This window comes from Piliocolobus tephrosceles, chromosome 14 (genome assembly GCF_002776525.5).
Source record: "Piliocolobus tephrosceles isolate RC106 chromosome 14, ASM277652v3, whole genome shotgun sequence".
Classification (NCBI taxonomy): domain Eukaryota; kingdom Metazoa; phylum Chordata; class Mammalia; order Primates; family Cercopithecidae; genus Piliocolobus; species Piliocolobus tephrosceles.
Genome location: NC_045447.1, coordinates 25,791,268 through 25,816,920, shown reverse-complemented (window position 1 = coordinate 25,816,920; position 25,653 = coordinate 25,791,268). Strand labels below are relative to the sequence as shown.

At 42.6% G+C, this 25,653-nt stretch overlaps 2 protein-coding genes across 9 annotated transcripts in view; one reads left to right on the top strand and one right to left on the bottom strand.

Annotated features, from left to right (window-relative positions):
- SLC31A1 (solute carrier family 31 member 1) overlaps positions 1-17,742 on the top strand; it is a 41,368-nt gene extending 23,626 nt beyond the window's left edge. The window contains exons 2-5 of one of the 2 annotated variants that reach the window (XM_023223708.2): positions 9,506-9,669; positions 10,477-10,549; positions 12,046-12,214; positions 13,564-17,742. In XM_023223708.2, the coding sequence (XP_023079476.1) occupies positions 9,541-9,669; positions 10,477-10,549; positions 12,046-12,214; positions 13,564-13,765 (573 nt within the window). In that variant the 5' untranslated portion in view covers positions 9,506-9,540 and the 3' untranslated portion in view covers positions 13,766-17,742. Of the gene's footprint in view, positions 1-9,502; positions 9,670-10,476; positions 10,550-12,045; positions 12,215-13,563 lie in introns of those variants that run through there. The other variant, XM_023223709.2, reaches the window with a different exon arrangement.
- Positions 17,743-18,467: 725 nt separating this feature from the next.
- On the bottom strand, positions 18,468-25,641 carry CDC26 (cell division cycle 26). 7 transcript variants are annotated; one of them, XM_023223715.3, is made up of 4 exons: positions 25,420-25,641; positions 23,391-23,500; positions 22,501-22,622; positions 18,468-18,900 (listed from the first exon to the last, which is right to left on the bottom strand). In XM_023223715.3, exons 3-4 carry the CDS (start codon positions 22,579-22,581, stop codon positions 18,724-18,726), a joined length of 258 nt encoding a protein of 85 aa, XP_023079483.1. In that variant the 5' UTR covers positions 22,582-22,622; positions 23,391-23,500; positions 25,420-25,641; the 3' UTR covers positions 18,468-18,723. The 7 variants fall into 7 exon arrangements, with proteins under 7 accessions (XP_023079483.1, XP_023079479.1, XP_023079485.1 ...); XM_023223711.2 differs by having other exon boundaries at positions 22,501-22,594; positions 25,420-25,561; XM_023223717.2 differs by having other exon boundaries at positions 23,391-23,472; positions 25,420-25,560.
- Positions 25,642-25,653: the final 12 nt, after the last annotated feature.

The window sequence follows — 25,653 nt, the reverse complement described above, 5'->3', positions numbered from 1 at the left end:
TTTCCCCTCCCACTTACTGGGAGCTACTATGTTTTTTCCAAGCAACTCCAATATATTGACCTAGAATGCCACTAAGTTCTTTTTTTTTTCTTTTTTCTTTTTTTAGACAAGGTATCATTCCTGTTGCCCAGGCTGGAGTGCATGGCGCAATCATGGCTCACTTGCAGCCATGACCTCCCAGGATCAGGTCGATTCTCCCACCTGAGCCTCTTGAGTAGTTGGAACTACAGGCGCATATCACCACACCTGGCTAACTTTTGTATTTTCAGTAGAGATGGGGTTTCTTCATGTTATCCGGGCGGGTCTGAAACTCCTGAGCTGAAGCGATCTGCCTGCCCTGGCCTCCCAAAGTGTTGGGATTACAGATGTGAGCCACTGTACCCAGCTCTAAGTTCTGTTTATTGCTGTATTATATCAAGGTCTCCCCTTTGTTATCCTACATCTCCTTTGCCACCACTCCTCCACAAAAGGTGTGTGGGATTTATTGAGCCATCAGGATAATTTTTTTTGTTTTGTTTTTTGAGACAGGGCCTCACCCTGTCGCCCACACTAGAGTGTAGTGGCGCAATCACCACTCACTGCAGCCGTGGCTTCCCAGGCACAAGTGATCTCCCACACGTTCTCAAGCTGGGACCACAGGTACACACCAGCATGCCTAGCTAATTTTTGTATTTTTAGTACAGACGAGGTTTCACCATGTTGCCCAGCCTGGTATCAAACTCCTGGGTTCAAGCGATCTGCCTGCCTCAGCTTCCCAAAGTGCTGGGATTATATGTGTGAGCTACCATGCCCAGCCATTAAGATTTTTTTTTTTTTTTTTGAGATGGAATCTCGCTCTGTCAACCAGACTAGAGTGCAGTGGCATGATCTCAGCTCGCTGTAACCTCCGCCTCCCGGGTTCAAGTGATTTTCCTGCCTCAGCCTCCTGAGTAGCTGGGATTACAGGCACGTGCCACCATGCTTGGCTAATTTTTTGTATTTTTAGTAGAGACAAGGTTTCACCACGTTAGCCAGGATGGTCTCGATCTCCTGACCTCATGATCTGCCCACCTTGGCCTCCCAAAGTGCTGGGATTACAGGCGTGAGCCACCACACCCGGATGATAATTTTTATTTTATTTTATTTTATTTTATTTATTATTTTTATTTATTTATTTATTTATTTATTTGTTTGTTTGTTTATTTATTTATTTATTGAGAAAGAATCTTGCTCTGTCGCCCAGTCTGGAGTGCAGTGGCACAATCTCAGCTCACTGCAACCTCCACCTCCTGTGTTCAAGTGATTATCATGCCTCAGCCTCCCGAGTAGCTGGAACTACAGACCACCATACCCAGCTAATTTTTAGTAGAGATAGAGTTTTGCCATGTTGGCCAGGCTGGTCTCAAACTCCTGGCCTCAAGTGATTCACCTGCCTCGGCCTCCCAAAGTGCTGAGATTACAGGCATGAGCCACCATACCCAACCAAGATAATTTTAAAATTCACCTATAGGAGCAATCAAAACAAAGCCAGAGTCATTTCTCAGAGTGTCTGCTAACCCCATACAGGTCATCAGAAGGCAGGATTCACCCAGTTAAACTGGTTGCTTGATCATGTGGACATAGTCCATAAGCATGCATCCCTGTTTATGGTAGTGTACTGTCTTTGACCTTGAATTTTCTGTATAAGTGTTTGCCAAAAACTTACAGTTACCTATTATAAGTAATGAATATAGAAAGCAGAAGATAAACTAGATAGATTTCTCTTTGTTTAATGTTTTTACAAACCTAAAAAGGAATATGACCCTAATCATTTTAAGAATAAAGACTTTCTTCCTTATCATGGAAGCCAGGAAAGACAGTCTCCAAAAGAATTGTCCGGGGCTCCAGATTATATCTGTCTGAGCTAGAGAAAAGAGCCCATGTGGCAGATGTATGACTACTTCTGTGTAGTCTTTTTGTGCAATCTAATCTCCATAGTCCCTATGGATTATTATATCTTATTCTTATTGTGCAATAGAAATAAGGCCAATACTCAATGCTAAGACTCAGAATAGGCATCAGAATTTAGCCATCTTGCTAATTTCCTAACTCCTGACCATAAATTCTTATGTATTTTTGTTAAAGATACTAGATTTTACAGACTGTGTCTATCTTGGAGGTGACAGGGCAGGTATAGGGAAAACTTTTTTGATAATCTTTGGAGGTTGACTATGAAAGACCCTTGACTATAAGTAGATTTTGAAACCTATTTGGAAAAATATCATACCATACTTATTAAATGGGAGAGAGAGGAAAGCAACAAAAGTGCTGAGCTCTTCAACAGTCAATATAGCATGTGCTGTTTCCTATATTTAATAGCATTCAAAGCAACAGAAACAAGTTGGCACATAGCCAACTTCAGGTGCCTAACTGAAGATAAATGTTCCCTGGAAACTGAATAGTTTAAAGCCTTCCTGAGAAAGAAACTCCTTTTCTTAACTATTTTATGGGAACTAAATTCCACATAACCTCTTGCTTAATTTTTTAAAATAGTCAATTCCTAGACGATTTCTCATCTGCCTTAATAATCCAAGAAGATGGCCAGGCCATCTTTTATTTTATATCACTTGAACTCAGGAGGTGGAGGTTGCAGTGAGCTAAGATTGTGCCACTGCAGTCCAGCCTGGGTGACAGAGACTCCATCTCAAAAAAAAAAAAAGATCCAGGATAAGGATAATTTCTGTGCTAGAAGGAAGAGCTCTTATGAACTGTTCACATGAGTGTTCAGAGCCACTGCATGGTCTCAGGAATCAGGACAAATCAGGACAGGCAGAAAGAGACTTGACAGTAGTCTTTTTTTTTTTTTTTTTTTGAGACAGAGTTTTGCTCTTGTTGCCCAGGCTAGAGAGCAATGGCACAGTCTCGGTTCACTACAACATAGCCTCCCAGGTTCAAGTGATTCTCCTGCCTCAGCCTCCCAAGTAGCTGGGATTACAGGCACCCGCCACCACGCCTGGCTAATTTTTGTATTTTTAGTAGAGATGGGGTTTCACCATGTTGGCCAGGCTGGTCTCAAACTCCTGACCTCAAGTGATCCTCCCACAAGTGCTGGGATTATAGGCATGAGCCACTGTGCCCAGTCTTGAAAGTAGTCTTGACTCGCATACTTTGTAGGAGAGAAGCTAACAGGCAAGTCAAGGGTTGTCTTAATAAAGTCAAGTGGGGAGAGAAACCCAGCTAATATTTTGATTAATGCCTTCTCCCACGAAGTTGACTCATTGGATTTTCCCTATGCAAAGTCTTTTATCCCCTAATATTCCACATAATGATAATAACTGCCATTTATCGGGCACTTTGGTAGATGCTTTATGTATGTTATCTCATATAATCCTCCCAAGAATCCTCCAAGTTGTACAGGCTGGAGACCAGCTCCAGAAAGGCTAAGTAACATTCCCAGGACATACAATCAGATCACCTTCCTTTTCTTTTAAAATTCACCCTCACCTTCCAAATTCTTTTTATAGATGTGTTCAGTTATGTAGTTAAGTCATGTCATTCCATTATTCTAATGCAAAGGTGACTCTCCAGTATTGAACTATTTTGAATTATGTTAAAGAAAACTAGTGTACCTCAATTGGCAAAAAAAAAAAAAAAGTAAATGAAAGGACAGTACAGTAATTCTAATCTTTCTTTGTTTTTGGGGGATTTTTTGTTGTTGTTGTTCTTGTTGTTGTTTGAGATGGAGTTTCACTCTTATTGCCCAGGCTGGAGTGCAATGGCAGGATCTTTGCTCACTGCAACCTCCACCTCCTGGATTCAAGCGATTATCCTGCCTCAGCCTCCCAGGTAGCTGGGATTACAGGCATGCACCACCACGCCCAGCTAATTTTGTATTTTTAGTAGAGATGGGGTTTCACTATGTTGGTCAGGCTGTTCTCGAACTCCTGACCTCAGGTGATCCACCCTCCTCGGCTTCCCAAAGTGCTGAGATTACAGGCATGAGCCACCACACCTGGTCACAGTAATTCTAATCTTTCTACCCTAGTTATAAGCTCAACTTGGTAAATAAAATATTGTAGGTGGATTTTATGATCGATTAAAGGTTAGGAATCCTAAGGGTTTTGTTATTGTTTGTTTTTCAGTTCTGTCCCTGAATTATATATTCACATTTTTTTGGTTACTATTTGTAACAGTGGTGAGAGCTGGTAGGCATTTGGGTCATTAGGGATCCACCCTCATGAGTAAATTAATGTCCACTCTCAGGAGTGAGTGAGTTATTGCTTTCACAGGAATGGATTCGTTCTTGCAAGATTGGGTTGCTGTAAAGTGAGCCCATATCTCTTTGTACATGCCCACTTGCCTTTCTGCTTCTCTGCCAGAAGCCCTGCAGATGCTGGCACCATGCTCTTGGACTGTCCAGTCCCCAGAATCATGAGGCAAATAAACCTCTTTTCTTTGTAAATTACCCAGCCTGAGGTATTCTGTTATAGCCATACAAAACAGATTTAGACAGTATTGTTCTTTACAAATAATTTGTAAATTTGGCCTGGCATGGTGGTTCATGCCTGTTATCCCAGCACTTTGGGAGGCCAAGGTGGGCAGATCATTTGAGGTCAAGAGTTCAACACCAGCCTTGCTAACATGGTGAAACCCGTCTCCACTAAAAATAAAAAATTAGGGCTGGGCATGGTGGCACATGCCTGTAATCCCAGCTACTAGGGAAGCTGAGGCCGGAGAATTGCTTGAACCTGAGAGGTGGAGGTTGCAGTGAGCCAAGATCACACCACTGCATTCCACCCTGGGCGACACAGTGAGACTCCATCTAAAAAAAAAAAAAAAAAATAGAGCAAAGATTGCTGTGACCCTGGATTTTAACTTATTTTTACATCAGTACCCATTTTTATTTTGGAAGAAGCTGAGCTTGAGTCATCTTAGATTAAAGCTACCAAAGGAAACAGGCTAAAAAGAACCAATGGTAGTTTACCTCCTATCAGTTGAATTTCTATTCTAGAGAGAATGGGTTAGGTGTGTTTGATTGCTTTAGAAGATAAATTATCCAAATACATACAGCACATCACTGAAAATTTAAGTGGGAAGAGAAAAAAATATAATCACTTTTATTTATTATGCTTTAATAATTAATTTGTAAGTTTTTCCTTTTTTGATGTCATTTAGCTTTGCATATTCCCGTGGGATCTTTTCCTAAAATAAAGCTTTTAGTGAGCTTAAGGACTTATCAGGATTGGTTTGTGTTTGACCTACAGTGTATGTTTATATATTAATCTCCAACGGCTTTGTACCTTCTTATTCATACACCATTGGGTAAGCCTTGCATAGGATTCCATTACATTACATCCATTGTCTGCTGACAATGAGAGCAAGTAGATTCTGCTCTTATTCTATCTCCTAGTATATTTGGATGTGAAATATATCCTGCACAGATGACACTTCAAAACAGGTGCATACTTTGAAAGGTTTTCTGGAAATTTGTATATACCTTGTCCTGAGTCACTGATATGTCTGAAGAGATTTGATAATGTGTCATCATTGAGTAAATTTCTCTAATTGATAATGAGGGGCCTGAATAATTAAGAACCTGTGGGTCTTCAAAATTAGTTCATGGTAATAATTAATGTTATGAAAGTTCATCAAGGAAATCATCAGGGTTACAACTTTTAGGTAGTTTGTGGTACTCAAGTCTTTTTGTTTGTTTGTTTTGTTTTTCCTTTTTGAGATGGAGTCTCAGTCTGTTGCCCAGGCTGGAGTGCAATGGCACAGTCTCGGCTCACTGCAACCTCTGCCTCCCGGGTTCAAGTGATTCTCCTGCCTCAGCCTCCCAAGTAGCTGGGATGACAGGTGCCTGCCACTAGATCTGGCTAAGTTTTGTATTTTTAGTAGAGATGGGGTTTTTAGTCAGGCTGGTCTTGAACTCCTGACCTCAGGTGATCCGCTCACCTTGGCCTCCCAAAGTGCTGGGGTTACAGGGGTGAGCCACTGCGCCTGGCCTAGTCTTGCTTTTTTAACAGTCCTTTACATGTTATCTTATATCCCAAAATGAAAATTGTGACAGTTTCCCTTTCTAGCTTTTAGCCTTAAAGCTCCTTGAGGAAAGACTCCATGTTCATTTCTTTATTTCCTTTGGTCTTAAGAAGGCACTCTTGCAAATATTCATTGCTTCTTCCTGACCAGGATTCATATTGATAATATGGAATAAAATAATCCTTTATGGTTTCTTATGCTATAATCATTTTTCAGACTCTTATTGGAAGAGAACAGTATTTGTGTCTTCTGCCTCTATCTTTTTATAAGGATGTGTTAATAGTCTTCCTGGCTAGCGAAAGTCTTTTCATTCTTACTACATTTGTTTGGTTCAATATCATAATTTATGATCACTCAGATGCCAGTGATCTCTCCATCCTACCGTGATTACCTCTTTATCTGAAAACAGCTGCCCACCTGCCATTTGTCCCATCATTGACACTTTGAGCGTGGTCTTTATTTTATTGTGCATTGTATTTTTTAGTGTTTACTCTAAAAATGTTGTAGACAAAGACCCTGTTATGTATGTTTTTATCTCCAATCTAATCTCTTTATGGTAATGGTATCAATAATACCAGATTGTTGAGCTCTGTAATTTTTTTTTTTTTTTAATGGAGTCTTGCTTTGCTGCCCAGGCTGGAGTGCAGCGGCATGATCTCTGCTCACTGCAACCTCCACCTCCCGGGTTTAAGCAGTTCTCTGCCTCAGCCTCCTGAGAAGCTGGGATTACAGGCGCGTGCCACCACGCCTGGCTAATTTTTGTATTTTTAGTAGAGACGGGGTTTCACTGTCAAGCTCTATAATTATAAAATAATTTAGTGTCTGGCATGAAAGGGGATCTTTGATTATGCCTTATCCTTCGCTAGAAATAAGAACCTATTTCTTAAGCCAGCTGTCATAGAACCATGGGGTAAGAGTTAACAAGGAGAAATAGATAAATAGATGGCTCCCTGAATCGATATAAATTTCCTACACACAGTCTTTTTTTTTTTTTTTTTGAGACAGTCTCCTTCTGTCACCTAGGCTGGAGTGCAGTGGTGCAACCTTGACTCACTGAAACCTCCACCTCCCAAGTTCAAGTGATTCTTATGCCTCAGCCACTCGAGTAACTGGGATTACAAGTGCACGCCACCACACCTGGCTAATTTTTTTGTTGCTTTTTTTTTTTTTTTTTTTTTTTAGTAGAGATGGGGTTTCATCATGTTGGCCAGGCTGGTCTCAAACTCCTGGCCTCAAGTGATCTGCCTGCCTCAGCCTTCCAAAGTGCTGGGATAACAGGCATGAGCCACCGCACCCGGCCAATTTCTTCTTTACCTCTTAGTAATTGTGTCTTATTTCTCAGCGTATTTCCTTCACGACATGAAATTGTGTTTATTGTTTCTCTCCCTATTAGGAACCTTGTTTGTCATATTCACTGTTGAATTATTAGCACTTAGATGAGAGTTTGGTATGTAATAGGAGCTTGATAAATATTTATTGAGTGCATGAATAATGAAAAGCATACTCGGTTTCATGAACATGAATACCTACTTGGAATTTTTAAAACCACTTTTTCTTCCACAGACTGGAGTTGAGGGACACATAAAGAGAATCCATCAACACCTTCCCTTCCACACACCCCAGCTTCCCACTCTCCCACTCCAACTCTAGCTAGAGGAGTTACTGCTTCTGGGCCAGGCACAGTAGCTCAAGCCTACAATCCCAGCACTTTGGGAGGCCGAGGCGGGCAGATCACTTGAGCTTAGGAGTTCGAGACCAGCCTGGCCAACATCGTGAAACCCCATCTCTACTAAAAATTAAAAAATTAGCCAGGTGTGGTGGCACACACCTGTAATCCCAACTACTCAGGCAGCTGAGGCACGAGAATCGCTTGAATCCAGGAGGTGAAGGTTGCAGTGAGCCGAGATCACGCCACTGTACTCTAGCCTGGGCAACAATGCAAAACTCTGTCTCAAAAATAAAAAAATAAATTTAAAGAAAAGGGAATTATTGCTCCTTGGTTTATGTCTTAGATGACTTTTGCAGCAATACAGTGATGTGGTAGTAAAGAAACAAGGCTGAATTTGCAGTTGTCTAGACTTAATTTAATATAGAGTATCCAATTTATACCTTGTTTTTCATGTTCTCCACTCTAATGTCCTGGTAGGATTGAAATTATATCTAAAGTCTGAGCACACTGCTTGCCTAGGGCCACAGTAGACCTTTCTTCAAATTTAAATTAGCTGAAGGCTGGTTGTCCTGTATGTGAAAATGTAATCAAAATATCCAGATTAGGCACAGGCCATCCCAATTAGGTGAATTATCTGAAGTCCTTGCTTTTTATCTGCTGACATTTATATTAGAAAGCCTTAAAGCAGTTAAATTTCATTAACGGCGTTCATTTGTATCTTATTACAGATTGTCTGTTTCCTGCAATCCAAAGAAGCTGCTTTTCTTCTCCTTATCTAATATTTAAGTTTGAACATATATTAAGCAATACCTGTTAAAGGAACTATACTGGCTGGGCACAGTGGCTTACATGGGTAATCCCAACACTTTGGGAGGCCAAGGCAAGAGGACTGCTTGAGCTCAAGAGTTTGAGACCTGCCTGGGCAACATGAGACTCATCTGTACCGTAAAACAAAAAATTAGCTAGGCATGGTGGTAGTGGTGGACTAAGCTAAGGCCTGTGATTCTACCTACTCAGGAGGCTGAGGTTGAGGCTGCAGTGAGTTGCACTCCAGCCTGGGTGACAGAGCAAGACCCTGTCTCAAAAATAAAAAAAAAGGAACAATTCTGCAGAATAAGGGAGGATTAGGCATCTGTAGCCCTACATGTAAACCCCTTCTGCTGCAGTCTCCAAAAGTGATCTCTATTAGCATGAGTTCCTTCTCTCTCCATCTGTAGATTATGAAAAATAATTCTGGCCGGGCGCGGTGGCTCAAGCCTGTAATCCCAGCACTTTGGGAGGCCGAGACGGGCGGATCACGAGGTCAGGAGATCGAGACCATCCTGGCTAACACGGTGAAACCCCGTCTCTACTAAAAAATACAAAAAACTAGCCGGGCGAGGTGGCAGGCGCCTATAGTCCCAGCTACTTGGGAGGCTGAGGCAGGAGAATGGTGTGAACCCAGGAGGCAGAGCTTGCAGTGAGCTGAGATCCGGCCACTGCACTCCAGCCAGGGCGGCAGAGCGAGACTCCGTCTCAAAAAAATAATAATAATAATTCTGAGTAAAGATGCTAGGAGAGCATTCATTTATTAGACAAATTCCATATAGACAAAGTATTTACCAAGAAACAAGTCCAGGAGCAGGGAACCACCAGGTTGCCTGGTGAACCAGCCTAGGTCAGAAATGGAGCAGGTCAAAACTCCTGTATTGATCAGTAGTGGGATCATGCCTGTGAATAGCCATTGCATTTCAGCCTGGGCAAAATGGCAAGATTCCATCTCTAAAAATTAAAAAAAAAAAAAAAGAAACAAGATTTTTATGTCCTTAAATTATTATATATAATTCTTTCTCTTAAAAGAATCTTCTGCTGACTCTCAACTTTTCCTGGAAAAAATGGATCATTCCCACCATATGGAGATGAGCTATATGGACTCCAACAGTACCATGCAACCTTCTCACCAGCACCCAGCCACTTCAGCCTCACACTCCCATGGTGGAGGAGACAGCAACATGATGATGATGGTGAGTGCCATAGGAGGGGCAACGCAGGCCCTTTCCCACCCACTTGGGTAATAGAAATAATGGAATTTTAGTGTTGGAAGCTTATTATCTTTAAAGGTCAGTTTACCAGTGAGGATAACTAAAGCAGACCCAAGCAAGTAATTTGCCCAAGATTACATGGCGGGCTACTTACAGAGTCACACCAGAACCAAGATTTTAGGCTTCTTTCTTTGGTAGTCCCTTCTAAAATCAACTCTTTTCTGAATTAAGTTCTGGTCTTTATGCCTTGTGTGGAAAAGAGAGAAAGACAAAAGTTGGCCAGGCGCAGTGGCTCATGCCTATAATCCCAACACTTTGGGAGGTCAAGGCAGGTGGATCACAAGGTCAGGAGACCGAGACCATCCTGGCTAACACGGTGAAACCCTGTCTCTACTAAAAATACAAAAAAATTAGCCAGGCATGGTGGCATGCACCTGTAGTCCCAGCTACTTGGGAGGCTGAGGCAGGAGAATCGCTTGAACCCCGGAGGTGGAGGTTTTAGTGAGCTGAGATCTTACAACTGCATTCCAGCCTGGGCGACAGAGAGAGAATCTGTCTCAAAAAAAAAAAAAGAAAGAAAGAAAGATAAATGTTGATGGTGGGGGCCCTGTAGAGTACTCATGCTCGGTGCATGTGGTAGTAACACTAAAATGAGGGCTTCCCACTCACGTGAGTGTCTCTTCTTACTATCCAGATCTTCTACTTTTAAATGTTCTAAGCTTCTTTGCCCCAAATTCTCATTTAGAATTTTCATTCATCTCTAACTGACTTGTTTTGGTTTTCTGGCAGCCTATGACCTTCTACTTTGGCTTTAAGAATGTGGAACTACTGTTTTCTGGTTTGGTGATCAATACAGCTGGAGGTGAGTAAGCCATCAGGTAGTGCTGGAAGGTGATAGTCACATGAGAGACAGTGACAAATAATTTGGAAGTCTAGCACCTGTTTCTGTCCTAACTACTGAGTCAACATGGTAATGCATAACCATCTTGGTTCCTATTTCCTACCTAGAAGGTAGGTACTTTTTTGGTCCTCTGGTAAACCTCTGTTAACTAACCTGTATGTTTTGGAGCTCTAAAAAATAATTTAGATACCAGACAGAAGTCTTTTGCAATCCATTTTCTTTCATTCTTTTCCAGAGTGTTTACTTTTTTTTCTTTTTGAGATGGAGTTTCATTCTTGTCACCCAGGCTGGAGTGCAATGGCAGCTATCTTGGCTTACTGCAATCTCCGCCTCCCAGGTTCAAGCTATTCTCCTGCCTCAGCCTCCCAAGTAGCTAGAGTTACAGGCACCCACTACCATGCCCAGCTAATTTTTGTATTTTTAGTAGAAACGGGGTTTTGCCGTGTTTGCCAGGCTGGTCTCGAACTCCTGACCTCAGGTGACCACCCACCTCGGCCTCCCAAAGTGCTGGGATTACAGGCATGAACCACCATGCCTGGCCTCAGAGTGTTTACTTATTTAATGTTATTAGTCCTGGACATAAGACTAAGTCAAGTTAAATACCACAAAATAACTCTAAGTTTAAAACTATTGCTCTAATATAATACTTAAATTTTACGATAAATTAAGTGCCACAAAGAGTGAAATGACTTGCCCTCAATCATAGAGTTAATATGTCAGAGCTAGAACAAGGACCCAGACCTTCCAGAGCTACCTAGACCAGTGTTCTTTTAGTCTACCAAACTATGGCCCACATCCTTCCTGATTCTTGGCATGGCCCATCTTAGTCACTCCTAGTTTTGAGGTAGATGATTACCCATCTCTTTGTGTCTATTATGTTGTATGGTATACTTTAAATTTAACTTGCACAAACTCAGTAGTCAGTTGGACTGCCTTAGGTACCAGATGTCTCTTTGGAGCCATAAAATCAATTTGTTTTGGGAAGAAGGAGAGCATTTAGTTCAGGTAATGTGTTAAATTAGCAGTTTGAATACATTTATGTCATTACCAACACTTCACAGTGTGAAAGACTTAGAATTGAAATGCCTATTCAGGAAATGTAGTCAGCCACTTATAAAACTAAATTGTTTTATTCCCTGTTTACATATTCTACACTGTGTGTTTCAGTGTAACAAACCTAATTTAATGACATCAAGCAGTCTGACCAAAAGGTTATTGTTGTTCTGATTTTTTTTCTTATCTTAATCAGAAAGTAAACATGTTCTTGGCAGAGGCAATAGTTTTCAGTTACACCATCTTAGCTGTTCTCCTATCTGAGCAAGAGAAGAGGGAATAATATAATGTCTTCAAAAACTGAGAGTAGAATTTTTTGTGTGTGTCTTTCTAGCTGGACAGCACATTGGCTAATGATTTTGCACATGTTTGACAGTACCACCATATTTTCCTTCCATACTTAGAAATGGCTGGAGCTTTTGTGGCAGTGTTTTTACTAGCAATGTTCTATGAAGGACTCAAGATAGCCCGAGAGAGCCTGCTGCGTAAGTCACAAGTCAGCATTCGCTACAATTCCATGCCTGTCCCAGGACCAAATGGAACCATCCTTATGGAGACACACAAAACTGTTGGGTAAGAACTGAACAGATCCAGATGAAGTCCTAAAGAGCTTGATTAGTTAAGCAGCAAAGCGCAGCTATGTGATCAGCAGCAGCCCTCTTCTTGAGTTAGGAGTTCTGTATGACCTTGATCAAAACTGTCCTTAGAGGTATGGGTTTGTAGGTCATGAGCAGGCCAAAGGAGGAATGAGAGGAAGTATTCTGCAAATATGAATGCTTGTTCTGAGTTGTAGGTATTGGCCACTTCAGGAGAAGGGAAGTGAAGAAGCCATATTTTAAAATATTTACCAAAATAATAATGAACAAGTTAAGAAATTCCGGTCAAGATATAAAAGAATGGCAGATTGCAGTTGATTCTATAAAATTACACCTAGTTGGCTCTGTCCTCTTTTTGTTTACAATGTAAGACTGTATTGATTTCTGTGTTCTGTCTAAGAAAGTATTTGGGTAATTATTGGTTTTTCCCATGGATTGGCAAATGTTTTTTGAGACTGTTTTAATAAAAATGTAAGTCTTAAAACCAAATTGGACCTTAAGAAATCCTATAGACTGACATCCTGCTTTCAAACAAGCAGTGTTATTTATTTCCATTGTACTGATGAGCTTACTGAGGCCCAGGGGATGAATAGCCAGGTCTCCTTATCCCTAATTAAGTAATTTCTTCTATACTACCCAACCCTCAATTCTATTTTTTTTTTTTTCCTGGAGACAGGGTCTCCCTCTGTTGCCCAGGCTGAAGTGCAGTGGCACGATCTTCACTCACTGCAACCTCTGCCTTCCAGACTCAAGTGGTCCTCCTACCTCAGCCTCCCAAGTAGCTGGAACTACAGGCATGAGCCACAACACCTAGCTAATTTTTTTTATTTTTTGTAGAGGCGAGGTTTTGCCATGTTGCCCAGGCTGGTCTGAAACTCCTGAGCTCAAGCAATCAGCCCACCTCAGCCTCCCAAAGTGCTGGGATTAAAGGCATTAGCCACCACCCCCAGCCTCTGTTTCCGTGTTTGTAAAATGTAAACTTTACAGAGGTGGGAAGCCTAAAAACATTTGGGCTGATGAGCGTGAGAGGGTTTACGCTTCCCTTTCAGGATCTAAGGTGGAGATAAGTCTAGATTACTGCTCGTCCTTTTCTCCATCTCCGGAAAAGGGTTCCTCCTCACAGCCATATCTGACCAATGTTTATAAGCCTGACAGCCCTGTGCTGTTTCATTTCCATGGACCAATCAAAGAACATTCAAGTACCCGTGAGTTGCCAGAGTGGCTGTCCACTTCCAGCTGAGCTCATGGCAAGAACTCTTCCCTCTTTCTCCTCATCTGCAGAACTCCTAGGAGTCCCTGATTGTTGTGTCCCTGTTTACTCTCCAGGCAGCAGATGCTGAGCTTTCCTCACCTCCTGCAAACAGTGCTGCACATCATCCAGGTGGTCATAAGCTACTTCCTCATGCTTATCTTCATGACCTACAACGGGTACCTCTGCATTGCAGTAGCAGCAGGGGCCGGTACAGGATACTTCCTCTTCAGCTGGAAGAAGGCAGTGGTAGTGGACATCACAGAGCATTGCCATTGATGTCAAACTCTGGCATGGCCTTATCGATTGCAGTGGGAAGCTGTTCAAGACTTGAAGATGTGATTTCCTGCTCCAATCATCCCTTCTTGCTTCTCTTTGTGCACGTACACACACACACACACACACACCCTGCTCAACAGAGGTTTAGTTTACAGTCTCTGAGCTAAAGTAGTAACCTCCCAAATTGTTTTTTCTAATAAGCTGAGTTTCCCATTTCTTTTAAGGAGAAGCCACCCATGAAATGTCTTTTCCTTCTCCATCATCTTAGAGCCACGTTATATGTTCTTGTCTAATCCATGTAGCTTTTTGTTCAATGACTTGATCATCTGCTTCCTTTTTGAATTTTTAACAGATAGTAAGTAAATTTGGTAGTTTTTTTCCCTGGGTCAGCGATGGAAAGGGGTTAACTTCAGCCAGGATTGATGGCAGCTGAGGGAAAGTCTTGCCCAACTAAACCCAGAACTCAAACTTAACATTAGAAAATAAGGTCCAGGGCTGGACACAGTGACCCACGCCTGTAATCCCAGCACGTTAGGGGGCCAAGGCAGGCTGGATCACCTGAGGACAGGAGTTCGAGACTAGCCTGGCCAACATGGTGAAACCCCATCTCTACTAAAAATACAAAAATGAGCTGGGCGTGGTGGCGGGCGCCTGTAATCCCAGCTACTCAGAAGGCTGAGGCAGGAGAATCACTTGAACTTAGGAGGTGGAGGTTGCAGTGAGCCAAGATGGCACCATTGCACTCCAGCCTGGGCAACAAGAGTGAAACTCCATCTCAAAGAAAAAGAAAAGAAGGTCCAATTTTTGGATTCAATGAGTGGGAAATACATTGTGCCTTTGTCCAGATGTGATGTGTGCAGAGGGGTGGTTTCAGACTAAATACAGGCTTAGAGCTTGCAGAGCGTGTATTCTTGGATGGCTGACTCATCAACCTGCATTCCCACTTAACACTTTGATTAGCATGAACTTGCCAATCAAAAAATGACAATCAGTTTTAGAAAATAGAAATAGATATTTTTAAATAAAACCATTCGCAGTTTACTTTGGCTTGATACCTTGGTTTGTCCCAGCTGAAGTGAAGCAAAAGAGTTTGAATTATTTTTCCCATTAGTGTTTTCACATAGTCTGCCTCTAAAACAGTGATTTTTTTTCAAGCTTTAGCGTCCATCAGAATCACCTGTAGGGCTTGTTAAATCACTAATTGCTGGGCCTCAACCCAAAAGCCCCCAGAGTGGCACTTCTGAGTTCCTGCTCATGTTACAAGGGACCACACTTTGAGAATCTCTGCTTTAAGCTAAGGAAATATTGCCTGGTGGGCTGGCTGCCTGATACTGGGCATGGAAATTTGAATTGCTGATTGGTAGATGGTGTGTCTGGACTTAACTCATGTAGTAAACACTGCTGATCAATACCTAATCATTCCACATTTATTGAGCTCCACCTGTGTGTGTGTATACCCAAGCATACATGTGTGAAGGGCTATAGCCAAAGTATTTTTACTAGCCTGTATGGGGTCACTAGTCCTTATTTTTAAAGGTCTGTGGTTTTTTGGAAGTAATTTGATTGTTGAGAGAGACCTTTGATCTGCAGTGTAAATCTACCAGTCATGGGCCAAAAGGGCAAAAGCCCAGCTTTCTCTTTGGAAAGATTCAGGGTGTGGTTTGCTGATGGCCAGATTCTCCTCAGGCTCCAACAACTGTGCTCATACCAAGCAGATCCTCATCCTCCATATAACCATCTTTGTTATTCGTGGGGGTTTAATTACATTACAAGTGGCCAAAACCCCTGTTCTCAGTGAAGAACCACATTGGATTTTTATTCTGTTCAGTTGTAGTCTACACTGCAGTCTTATTCCCCGTTCAAACTACCTCTTTAAATTGATTTGTCTTGTGCTGGTCTGTTAAATCCTGCCCTTCTTGGTGCTAGATCCAGTTGTGCCTCAGGGCAGAGGAAACAAAACACAGCTATCCTGTTGGCCTGTGTCGTGGTTTTATAGTTTGTACTTTCTCCGTGGGTGCCAGTTAAATATTGGAGAGCAAGGAATGTGTACTTGTATGGCTTTGAACCAAGAGAGGGTTATAAGCCTACTGGATTGAGGTTAAAATCCAAGAACTAACATTTAGAGCTTTGTGCTTTTCTCTCATTCCATCACCTTGTAATGATGATACTTAACATGAGCAGGGTGAATGACAGGTACTGACAAAGTCCAACAAAAAGGTGTAATACAGCCTGTTGTCTCAAGCCAAGGAATCTTAAAACCATGATAAATAAATAGGAATCAATAGTTAGTAGTGACACTGGTGCTCTCTAGAAATCTCAGCATGAACTGCTATAGAATACCCTCCCAGCAACAGAACCTTATCAGTAAGGCCACTAGACCCAATGGCTCATGCCTGTAATCCCAACCCTTTGGGAGGCCAAGGTGGGAGGATGGCTTGTGTCCCGAAGTTCGAGACAGGCCTGGACAACATAGTGAGATCCCATCTCTATAAAAAATCAAAAATTAGCCGGGCATGGTGGTGCACACCTGTAGTCCTGGCTACTTGGAAGACTGAGGCAGGAGGATTGCTTTTGCCCTGGCGGTCGAGGCTGCAGTGAGCCATGATTGTGCCACTGTACTCAGCCCGGGTGACAAAGCAAGACCCTGTCTCAGAAAAAAAAAAAAAGAAAATTCAAGGCCAGTTAAGACCAAATGCTATGACTGAAATTCACAGAAATATCAGTTTAGATTAGGTCTTCAGGTATTCAGGATAGAGATACAGGTATTAAAACCTGAATTTCAGAGATTCTTAGACTGGGTGCCAAAGGATGAAGCTAGTGAAGGAGAAAAAGTTTAAATTCCATCTTGAGCTCTTGGATTGTGATAATACAATGATCGCATTAACTTTTCATTTCTGTATACCTATTCATTTGGAATTTAATGCTTGACTTCTTTGTTCATTTTGAATCTAAACTTCTCTTTTCTTTCTTCCCCATTCACATCTATTAGAAGACTGCATCACCATTTCTTCGGCCCCCTTACTCTGCTGTCCTTTCTCTTTTCTTTCAGTTTTTTTTATCTCATGTCTAGTGTATTACATCTCCATAGCCCTCCTGAAGCAGTAGACAGTGCTATGCTATGGATATAAATATCAACCAGAAATTGGCATTTATAAACCTGTTAGAGACTTTAACCATGCTTCAAGAGGCAGTTGCCCCACTGGAATTTCTATAAGGATGGTACCCTTCCCGGAGTTACAGAATCGTAGGTGCTGTCTCTAGTCTGTGATGGAGGAACTCCCAGCATCCCCATTGCCCACAAATGGAATCCTCACTGTATCCACTAGGAAATTAGAAATTAAGGTTTCTTCACTACTTCTATGGTAGGGTTGTCTGAAATTCCCTTTCAGGCTGTGGGTACTGGTCTTCAGTGCTAGTCAGAAGGGGTTCCTTATAAGGAGCACGAGGAGGGGAGTACACTTTCATATCATTTAATTTTGATCCTGCCGTCTCCAGCTGCTCCTTCAAAAGATACATCAAAAGATACAAACTCAGCCGGGCACAGTGGCTCACACACTTTGGGAGGCCGAGGGGGGCGCAGATCACCTAAGGTCAGGAGTTTGAGACCAGCCTGGCCGACGTGGTGAAACCCCATCTCTACTAAAAATACAAAAATTAGCCGGGCCTGGTGGCTCATGCCTGTAATCCCAGCTACTCTGGAGGCTGAGGCAGGAGAATCACTTGAACCTGGGAGGGACAGGTTGCAGTGAGCCAAGATGGTGCCATTGCACTCCAACCTGGACAACAAGAGCAAAACTCCGTCTCAAAAAAAAAGATACAAAGTCTGCATTTGATATAATGCCTTAATTACTGGGTCTACAATTAATGTTGACTGTTTTAGATTGTAAGCTCCTGGAGAGCAGTATTGCTGTAGTAGGAATGTTTTAACAGTGTCATATGAAAAAGAACAAAATAAATATTTTGATTTTGTGATTCTATGCAAGTTTTTCTACCCAGAGTGATAACGCAATGAGCTAGTCTCTTCATAGGCTGCATAGATTCTGGCCATTACCATCAGTTTTTAAGATGTCAGTATTTTACGTGGTATGATCCTTTCAGGTTTTCATCTCACTTTCCTCTTACTCTACTTAAAATGACATGCCTGGTACATGCTAGAAGATCCATGTGACCTTCTGCACAGGAGACAGGGTCTTCATGAAGCCAAAAGTATTTCAGTATACTGAGGATTCCTGAATTTAAAAGCCCACTTTTGTCACATCATAATCCCTTCTGTGTTTCTGCTGTCAGGCAAGAGGCTCTGAGCTGGGCCTGTAGGAAGTTTACCGCCAAACCTTGAGATGCACAGTGACCCTGCCAGTCCCTTTGGTAATGCCAAAATGCTGACGTTACTTGCTCTTCCCACTGGCCGCCAGTGGGTATCTTGCCATCAGCACCACTCCTGGTCTCTTAGTGTAGTATCATGAACATGGACTTAGAGGAGTCAATGGGTTTGGATTCTGGCTTCACCACTTACTAGCAGTATGACCTTAGGAAGTTAGTCTAATGATCCCTAAGCCTTAGTTTTCTTAGAGATGGAGTCTCGCTTTGTCACCTAGGCTGGAGTGCAATGGTGCAATCTCGCCTCACTGCCACCTCCATCTCCCGGGTTCAAGTGATTCTCCTGCCTCAGCCTACCAAGTAGCTTCATTAAGGATGCCTCACATTTTTCCAAAAATATATTTATTTTTAAAAACAAAAACTCAGATCAGTTTTATAGAGTCAGATTTTCCAGAGACAAACCACAGTTTGGATTCCAGCTTAGAGTGCAAGTGAAGCATCAGTAATCTCATGCAGAAGGATTTGTCTCTGCAGGAGGTACATTCTGCTTGACTGTAAGCACTCAATTCTCTAAATCTGGTTTGTACTTCTGCCATCATTTTATTCCATTCCAGCGCTCTGGCATGCAAGATAATACATCTCTAAAATTCAAGACTTCCAAATTGAGATGAACGATTACTGGGCTTGGGTTGGGGTTTATAACCAATCCGATCATTGATCATTTGTTCCCGGCTCTTGGGATCACTGCTGAGCCCAATGGCTCCTTCTCCATCACTGCCTCCTACAACTTCCACATCTTCCTTCTGTTTCTTACGGGTCTGAAAGTATAAACGTTTTAGGATTAAGGCAACATTCTTTCAATTAGCAAACGTTTATTTAGAGCACCTACCATGTACTAGGCATGGGGTAAAGGATAGAGTTAGGGTATAAAGAACAATAAACTGAAATCCTAGGTTTGGAATACTTAGGGGCACAATGAGGATACAGTGTTAAAAGTTGTAACCTCTGATCACTTGAGTCAGGAATTCAAGACCAGCCTGGCAAACATGGCGAAACCCCATCTCTACTAAAAATAAACAATGTGGCTGGGCACAGTGAGTCACACCTGTGATCCCAGCCCATTGGGAGGCCGAGGTGGGTGGATCACGAGGTCAAGAGATCAAGACCATCCTGGCCAACACAGTGAAACTCCATCTCTACTAAAAATACAAAAATTAGCTGGGCATGGTGGCACATGCCTGTAATCCCACCTACTCCGGAGGCTGAGGCAAGAGAATCACTCGAACCAGGAAGTCGGAGGTTGCAGTGAGCCAAGATCACGCCATTGCACTCCATCCAGCCTGGTGACAGAGTGAGACTCCGTCTCAAAAAAAAAAAAAGATGTAACCCCTGCCCTCCAGGATGTCACAGTCTAATAGGTAAACAGGCAAACAGACGATTATAGGGTGATCTGGGCTATGACCTATGACAGAGGGAATTACAAACTGCCAAAGAGACAAGAGGTAAGGAGTTGCGGTGTGGTGGTACAACAGGAAGCTACAACTGGAAAGATGGAAGAGCAGACAAGGGGGAGCAAAGGGTATTTCAACAAATTTATTATTTTAGAGAATAGACAGAGAAATAAATTAACTGGTAAAGAAATAACCACCAAAAATCTATAGCCTAACTGATCCCATGAGATTAAAAGTAACATGAGAAGGTTTTATGCTATCTTACCAAAAGGTCTGGGTTTTGTGGCTTCATTTTGTTTTCAGATAAAAGGTTTGGCTCTTAAGTCACATGTGACTGCAGAATCCACAAAGTATGTCTCAGTTTGATCATTTTCAAAAAGAAACACTTATCCCGTAACTGCCACTACGTGACTGTAAGGACAACAGATGATAACTTTCTCTAAGAGAGTGAAATGATGTTTTATCCAAAATTCCTTAATAATAGTAGAATGGCTCAGCTATTCAGATCACTGGAATTACCACCATTCTTCACCACGTGCTGCTGGACTGTGGGCATTTAAATGCCAAGCATCAGGCTGACCGCAGTGGCTCATGCCTGTAAATCCCAGTGCTTTGGGAGGAATGCTTGAGCCCAGGAGTTTGACACTAGCCTGGGCAACATAGTGAGACTCCATCTGTCTCCACAAATTTTTTTTTTTTTCTTCAGACCTACTCTCAGTCTGTCACGAGGCTGGGGTGCAGTGGCGCCATCTCGGCTCACTGCAACCTCCACCTCCCAGGTTCAAGCGATTCTCCTGCCCTCAGCCTCCCAAGTAGCTGGGACTACAGGCACATGCCACCACACCCAGCTAATGTTTGTATTTTTAGTAGAAACAGGGTTTCAACATGTTAGCTAGGATGGTCTCTTGACCTCGTGATCCGCCTGCCTCAGCCTCCCAAAGTGCTGGGATTACAGGCGTGAGCCACTGCACCCGGCCCACAAAAAATTTAAAAATTAGCCAGGCATAGTGGCACATGCCTGTATTCCCAGTTATTCAGGGGGCCTGACGTGGTAGGATCACTGGAGCCTGGCAGGTCAAGGCTGCAGTGAGCGGTGATCATGCCACTGTACTCCAGCCAGGGCAACAGAGCAAGACCCTGTCTCAAAACTAAAAATAAAAAATAAAATAAATGCCAACACTCACAAAGTATTACAGTGAATAAAATAAGGTAATGCCTTTTATGTGGCAAATGACCTTCCTGATTACTAGTAAGTGATGTTAGAAAGTTCTACCTAAGGCCGGGCGCGGTGGCTCAAGCCTGTAATCCCAGCACTTTGGGAGGCCGAGACGGGCGGATCACGAGGTCAGGAGTTCGAGACCATCCTGGCTAACACGGTGAAACCCCGTCTCTACTAAAAAATACAAAAAGCTAGCCGGACTAGGTGGCGGGCGCCTGTAGTCCCAGCTACTCGGGAGGCTGAGGCAGGAGAATGGCGTAAACCTGGGAGACGGAGCTTGCAGTGAGCTGAGATCCGGCCACTGCACTCCAGCCAGGGCGACAGAGCGAGACTCTGTCTCAAAAAAAAAGAAAGTTCTACCTAAATATCTTTGTGAAAACAAGTTCTAAAAGGCAAACAACTCTTATCATTCTGAGAATATCCAAGTGGAATGAAATCACTTAAAAGGCTTCCCACTTTGAGCAACTGCTGTTTTAGAAGCTAGAGTCACAGTAGTATAATGAAACTCATGTTGGTAATAAATGAAACAGGCCAGTTTTCTACTGGTTTCACTTTAGGGCATGACTGTCCCTGCTTCCTAAGTTACTCTAAAACAGGGCAAAACCCACTAGATAACTGCCTTTGGTGGAAAGACTAACTCAATAGTGAGCTGACTCTGTAGAGTCAAAGTTCGGCATGCTAGCATTTTATGAGATTTGTAACAACTGAAGTTTAAGCCATACTTTAAAGCTCATCCTTAATAATATAGTTTTTTAAAAGCAGAAATTATGATGCTTCGAGAACACTAAAGTCTCTTGGGATGAAGCGGGGGAAAGAAATCTAAGTTATTAGTCTTAATATGAAGCATATACAACACATAATAAAGCTGTTGGCAAATACATGCAAAATGTACTGTCCTCTGCCATATAGTACAAGATATCTGCTAGGACAGCAAATGAAAACAGACTTGTATTGAGCCCTCCTTTGGGCCTGGTATTGCAGGGAACAGATGCAGAGAGAAATATACTAATCCCTGACTTGAAAGAGCTTATGGCCCACTGAGGGAAAACAAAAGCAAACAGCCAATTACAACAGAGAGTGACAGTGCTTATGAGAGAGGTTAGCACAGCAGGATGAGGTTGAGCCTAACCCAGCTGGGGGCTAGAAGAAGTAAGAGTTAGCCTGGCAAAGAAAAATAAAGGACTTTTCTGGCAAAGGGAACACTTGTGTATAGACATTGAGATTAAAGATAACCCAGCAGTGAAAGTGGAGAGATAAGCAAGGACCAGCTCACAAAGGACCTCATATGCCATGCTAGGGAATTTGGAATTTATTCTGTAGACCACTGAAGAATTTAAGTCTTATTAATGGACATCTAATACCATGTAGCAAGGCCACACTTAAAAATACATATGGGGCTCCTACCATGAGCTAGATGGTAGGAAATGGTGATGCAAACAGACATGATTTCTGCAATCAATCACTGGCTGGGTGCAGTGGCTCACACGTGTAATCCCAGCACTTCGGGAGGCTAAGGCGGGTGGATCACTTGAGGTCAGGAATTGGAGACCAGCCTGGCCCCAACATGGCAAAACCCCGTCTCTACTAAAAATACAAAAATGACTCGGGCATGCTGGCATGTACCTATAGTCCCAGCTACTCAGGAGGCTGAGGCAGAGGTTGCAGTGAGCCAAGATCATGCCACTGTACTCCAGCCTGTGTGACAGAGCGAGACTCCATCTCAAAAAAACACAAAGTTGTATTCATACCTCCAGGTCCTTTCGAATGCTCTCAAACTCTTCAATGTCATCAAGCTTTAGCTCTAGGCGTGTTGGTTTTCGTCTCAGCATACTGAAGTCAACACTAAGGGCCAAACCCAGTGAACTATTAGCTGTTAAAAATGAAAGAGAGGAGGAAAAACTGAAGGTAATAAAGTCTCAGATACAAAACATAAAATCAGTTTGCGAGCATGTATATTAAAGTGAATTGAAGTATTAAAACTTTATTTGAATTCACACAAAGACTTCTAAAGTCTTTTTAAGAGATAGGATCTTGCTCTTTGCCCAGGCTGGAGCACAGTAGCATGACCTTAGCTCACTACAGCCTCAACTTCCTGGGCTCAAGCAATCTTACTGCCTCAGCCTCCAGAGTAGCTGGGACTATAGGCGTATACCACCATATCTGGCTAATTTTTGTGTTTTTTGTAGAAATGGGATCTCTCTCTGATGGCCAGGCTGGTCTCAAACTCTTGGGCTCAAGTGTTCCTCCCTCCTCATTTTCCCAAAGTGCTAGCATTATAGGCAAGAGCTACTATACCCAGCCAACTTCTAAAGTCTTTAGGTATATGATTATTACATTTATATTACATTATGGAGATCTACAGCTCTGTAAAATCAAAAAGTCTTTCTGTAAGAATTTAAAATAGCAAACTGCCTATAAGAGAGAAATTCTAGGCAACCATCACTTTAATCTCACGTTCCAGTCACATTCAAAGAAATATTCTAGCTAAAAGAATAAACTATCACAACCTAGTATAGTTAGAGGGGAAAGTGGACAAACCAGTGAATTTAATCTACTCTACGTGAGAATTGTCAGAGATTTGTCATCACTCCTGAATGCTAAAATCAGTTTGCTAAATCTCATGAAAACTCCAACTCACCAATTCACAGGATTATCCTCAGCGTCCAAACAGATCCTAAATGTGTACGTCATTCATTAAACAAACACTTCTTGTGCTCCAGCTACAGAATTAAAAGGTACAGTCATAATCTGTGGGGAAAATAAAGAAAACTGTGATATCATGTAACGAGAACCCTAATGAGGATACCAGCACTGGCATCACACAGGCACCTAATCCAGTCTGGGCTGAGTGTGGGGTGGACAAGGATGTCAGGCAAGCCTTCCTGGAGAAAATGATATCTTAGTTGACTTCTGAAGGGCAGGCAGAGAGAAGAGTGCACAAGGAGGCTCAAGACCAGCTTTGGCAACATAGCAAGACCCTATCTCTACAAAAAAGTTAAAAAATTAGCTAGGCTGGTAGTGTGCCTGTAGTCCTAGCTACTCAGGAGGCTGAGATGGAAGGATCACTTGAGCCCAGGAGTTTGAGGTGGCCACAGTGAGCCATAATCTCACCATAAGACCCCAACTCAAAAAAAAAAAGAAGAAGAAGAAGAAAAGAGGTTCAAGAGAGCATTCCACAGCCTGAAATCCCGAGGTAATACTGTTAACAAAAACCATTTTGTTTTGTTTTGTTTTTGAGAAAACACAACTCCCCCAATTGAGTTTAACATCTGTTGATGGCATCATTTGTATGTTCTCCACAGCATCCCCTAGAGTGTATCTATACAAACAGTCAGTAAATGTTTGTTGAATAAAAGGTGAGATCATTCTTGAGCACTGTGTTTTTCCATTCCCATTCTTTACATTCTTAACACAAAAACCCTGTGAAGTTGACAAAATGATTTCTATTTCACACATAAAGAAGTCATTGAAGCAAGCTGTTCAGTTTGGTTAATAATTTTAGCCTCCTATAAAAATTATACAGGTCAACATAAGGATTAAGTGAGAATGATGGAAGTGAAAACTCCTTGAAAGTATATAGAGATACAAATTATTACATGTATCTAGGATGAAACTAGGGACTGTGAAGTATACAAAGGAAGAAATATTTCCTTCTCCCATGAAGCTTAGGATATTACGGGCGATATTATCAACACAAAACACTGGCACATTACATTTCAAATTGCTTTGTACTAAATCAGGCATTATCTTCTACCAGATTCCAATGCAGACAAATGGTAGAGAAAGCCAAAGTTCCAAAGAGGGAAAGAGAGGGATAGGGATACCAAGGAAAAAAAGGTCTACTATACATTTTACCTTTTCTGCAAACTGCGAAAAACTGGCCACTACGGAGCAGTATAGAGTAACATTTAAAAGTGCTGGCTGTAGAGGTTAAAGGGCACAGGTTCTAATCCCACTACACCACTGATCTTGAACAATTAGTTTCATTTCTAACTAGGCCTTAGTTTCCTCATCTGTATCCTACTCTGCTGTTGTAGGAAGTGAATAACATAATGCAGAGTAAGCTCTTGGAACATTACTTGGCATTTAATAAATGTTCAATAAATAACATCTATTATGACTGTAATTTTTCTAGGGGGTTGGATGAGGATCTGGCCAGCTACGGAAACGTCAATATTTTGAGGATCTCCCACCGTCCACGTGGGGATAAAAACCTTATCCTGTTCGTCTCTAATGGCCCAGCATCCAGCAGGGCAGAGAGACGTACAGCTCCCTGACACCCTCCTAAACATCTTACTCTCAATCTGATACAAAGACCGGGCTGAAGACAAAAGAACAAAATCAGGCCGAAGCTCCTCCGCCGGGTCTTTGTTTGACTTTGGCACCAGCGGGCTCTTCTAGCTTAATCTCTCGCTGCAGCCCAAATCCACCGCCGAGCCATCAAGCTCAGAGGTGGCCCCTGGGAAGACTTCCGGACCATGGAGGAAACAGTCCTCGTCCCCTAGCTCCAGGCCTGTACCTCGGATCCCAGGGTTTCTATGGTAACACGGTCCTCGGCTCCCAGAAGACGTAAACGCCCCCGTAGGCCCGGGGAGGCACAGCGGGCCCCGGAAGTCCTCGACTCGCTCCAGAGTTCAGCCCCGAGCCGCGAGAGTCGACTCACCTACCTCTTTTCAAGTCGGCTCAGCCCTTTCCCGGAACCTCGGCTCCCCCCACGAAACTACTGCTACGCCAACTGGACTACACTTCCCAGACGGCTTGGAGCCTCCCTCTCAGCAGAACCTCGTCTTCCGCGAGCTTTTCTTGGAGGTTCTAGGAGTGATGCCCCTCAATGCCACGACGCCATTTCCTACTACGACTTCCATCATGCTCCGCGCCGCTCCGGGCGCAGCGACGGCTTT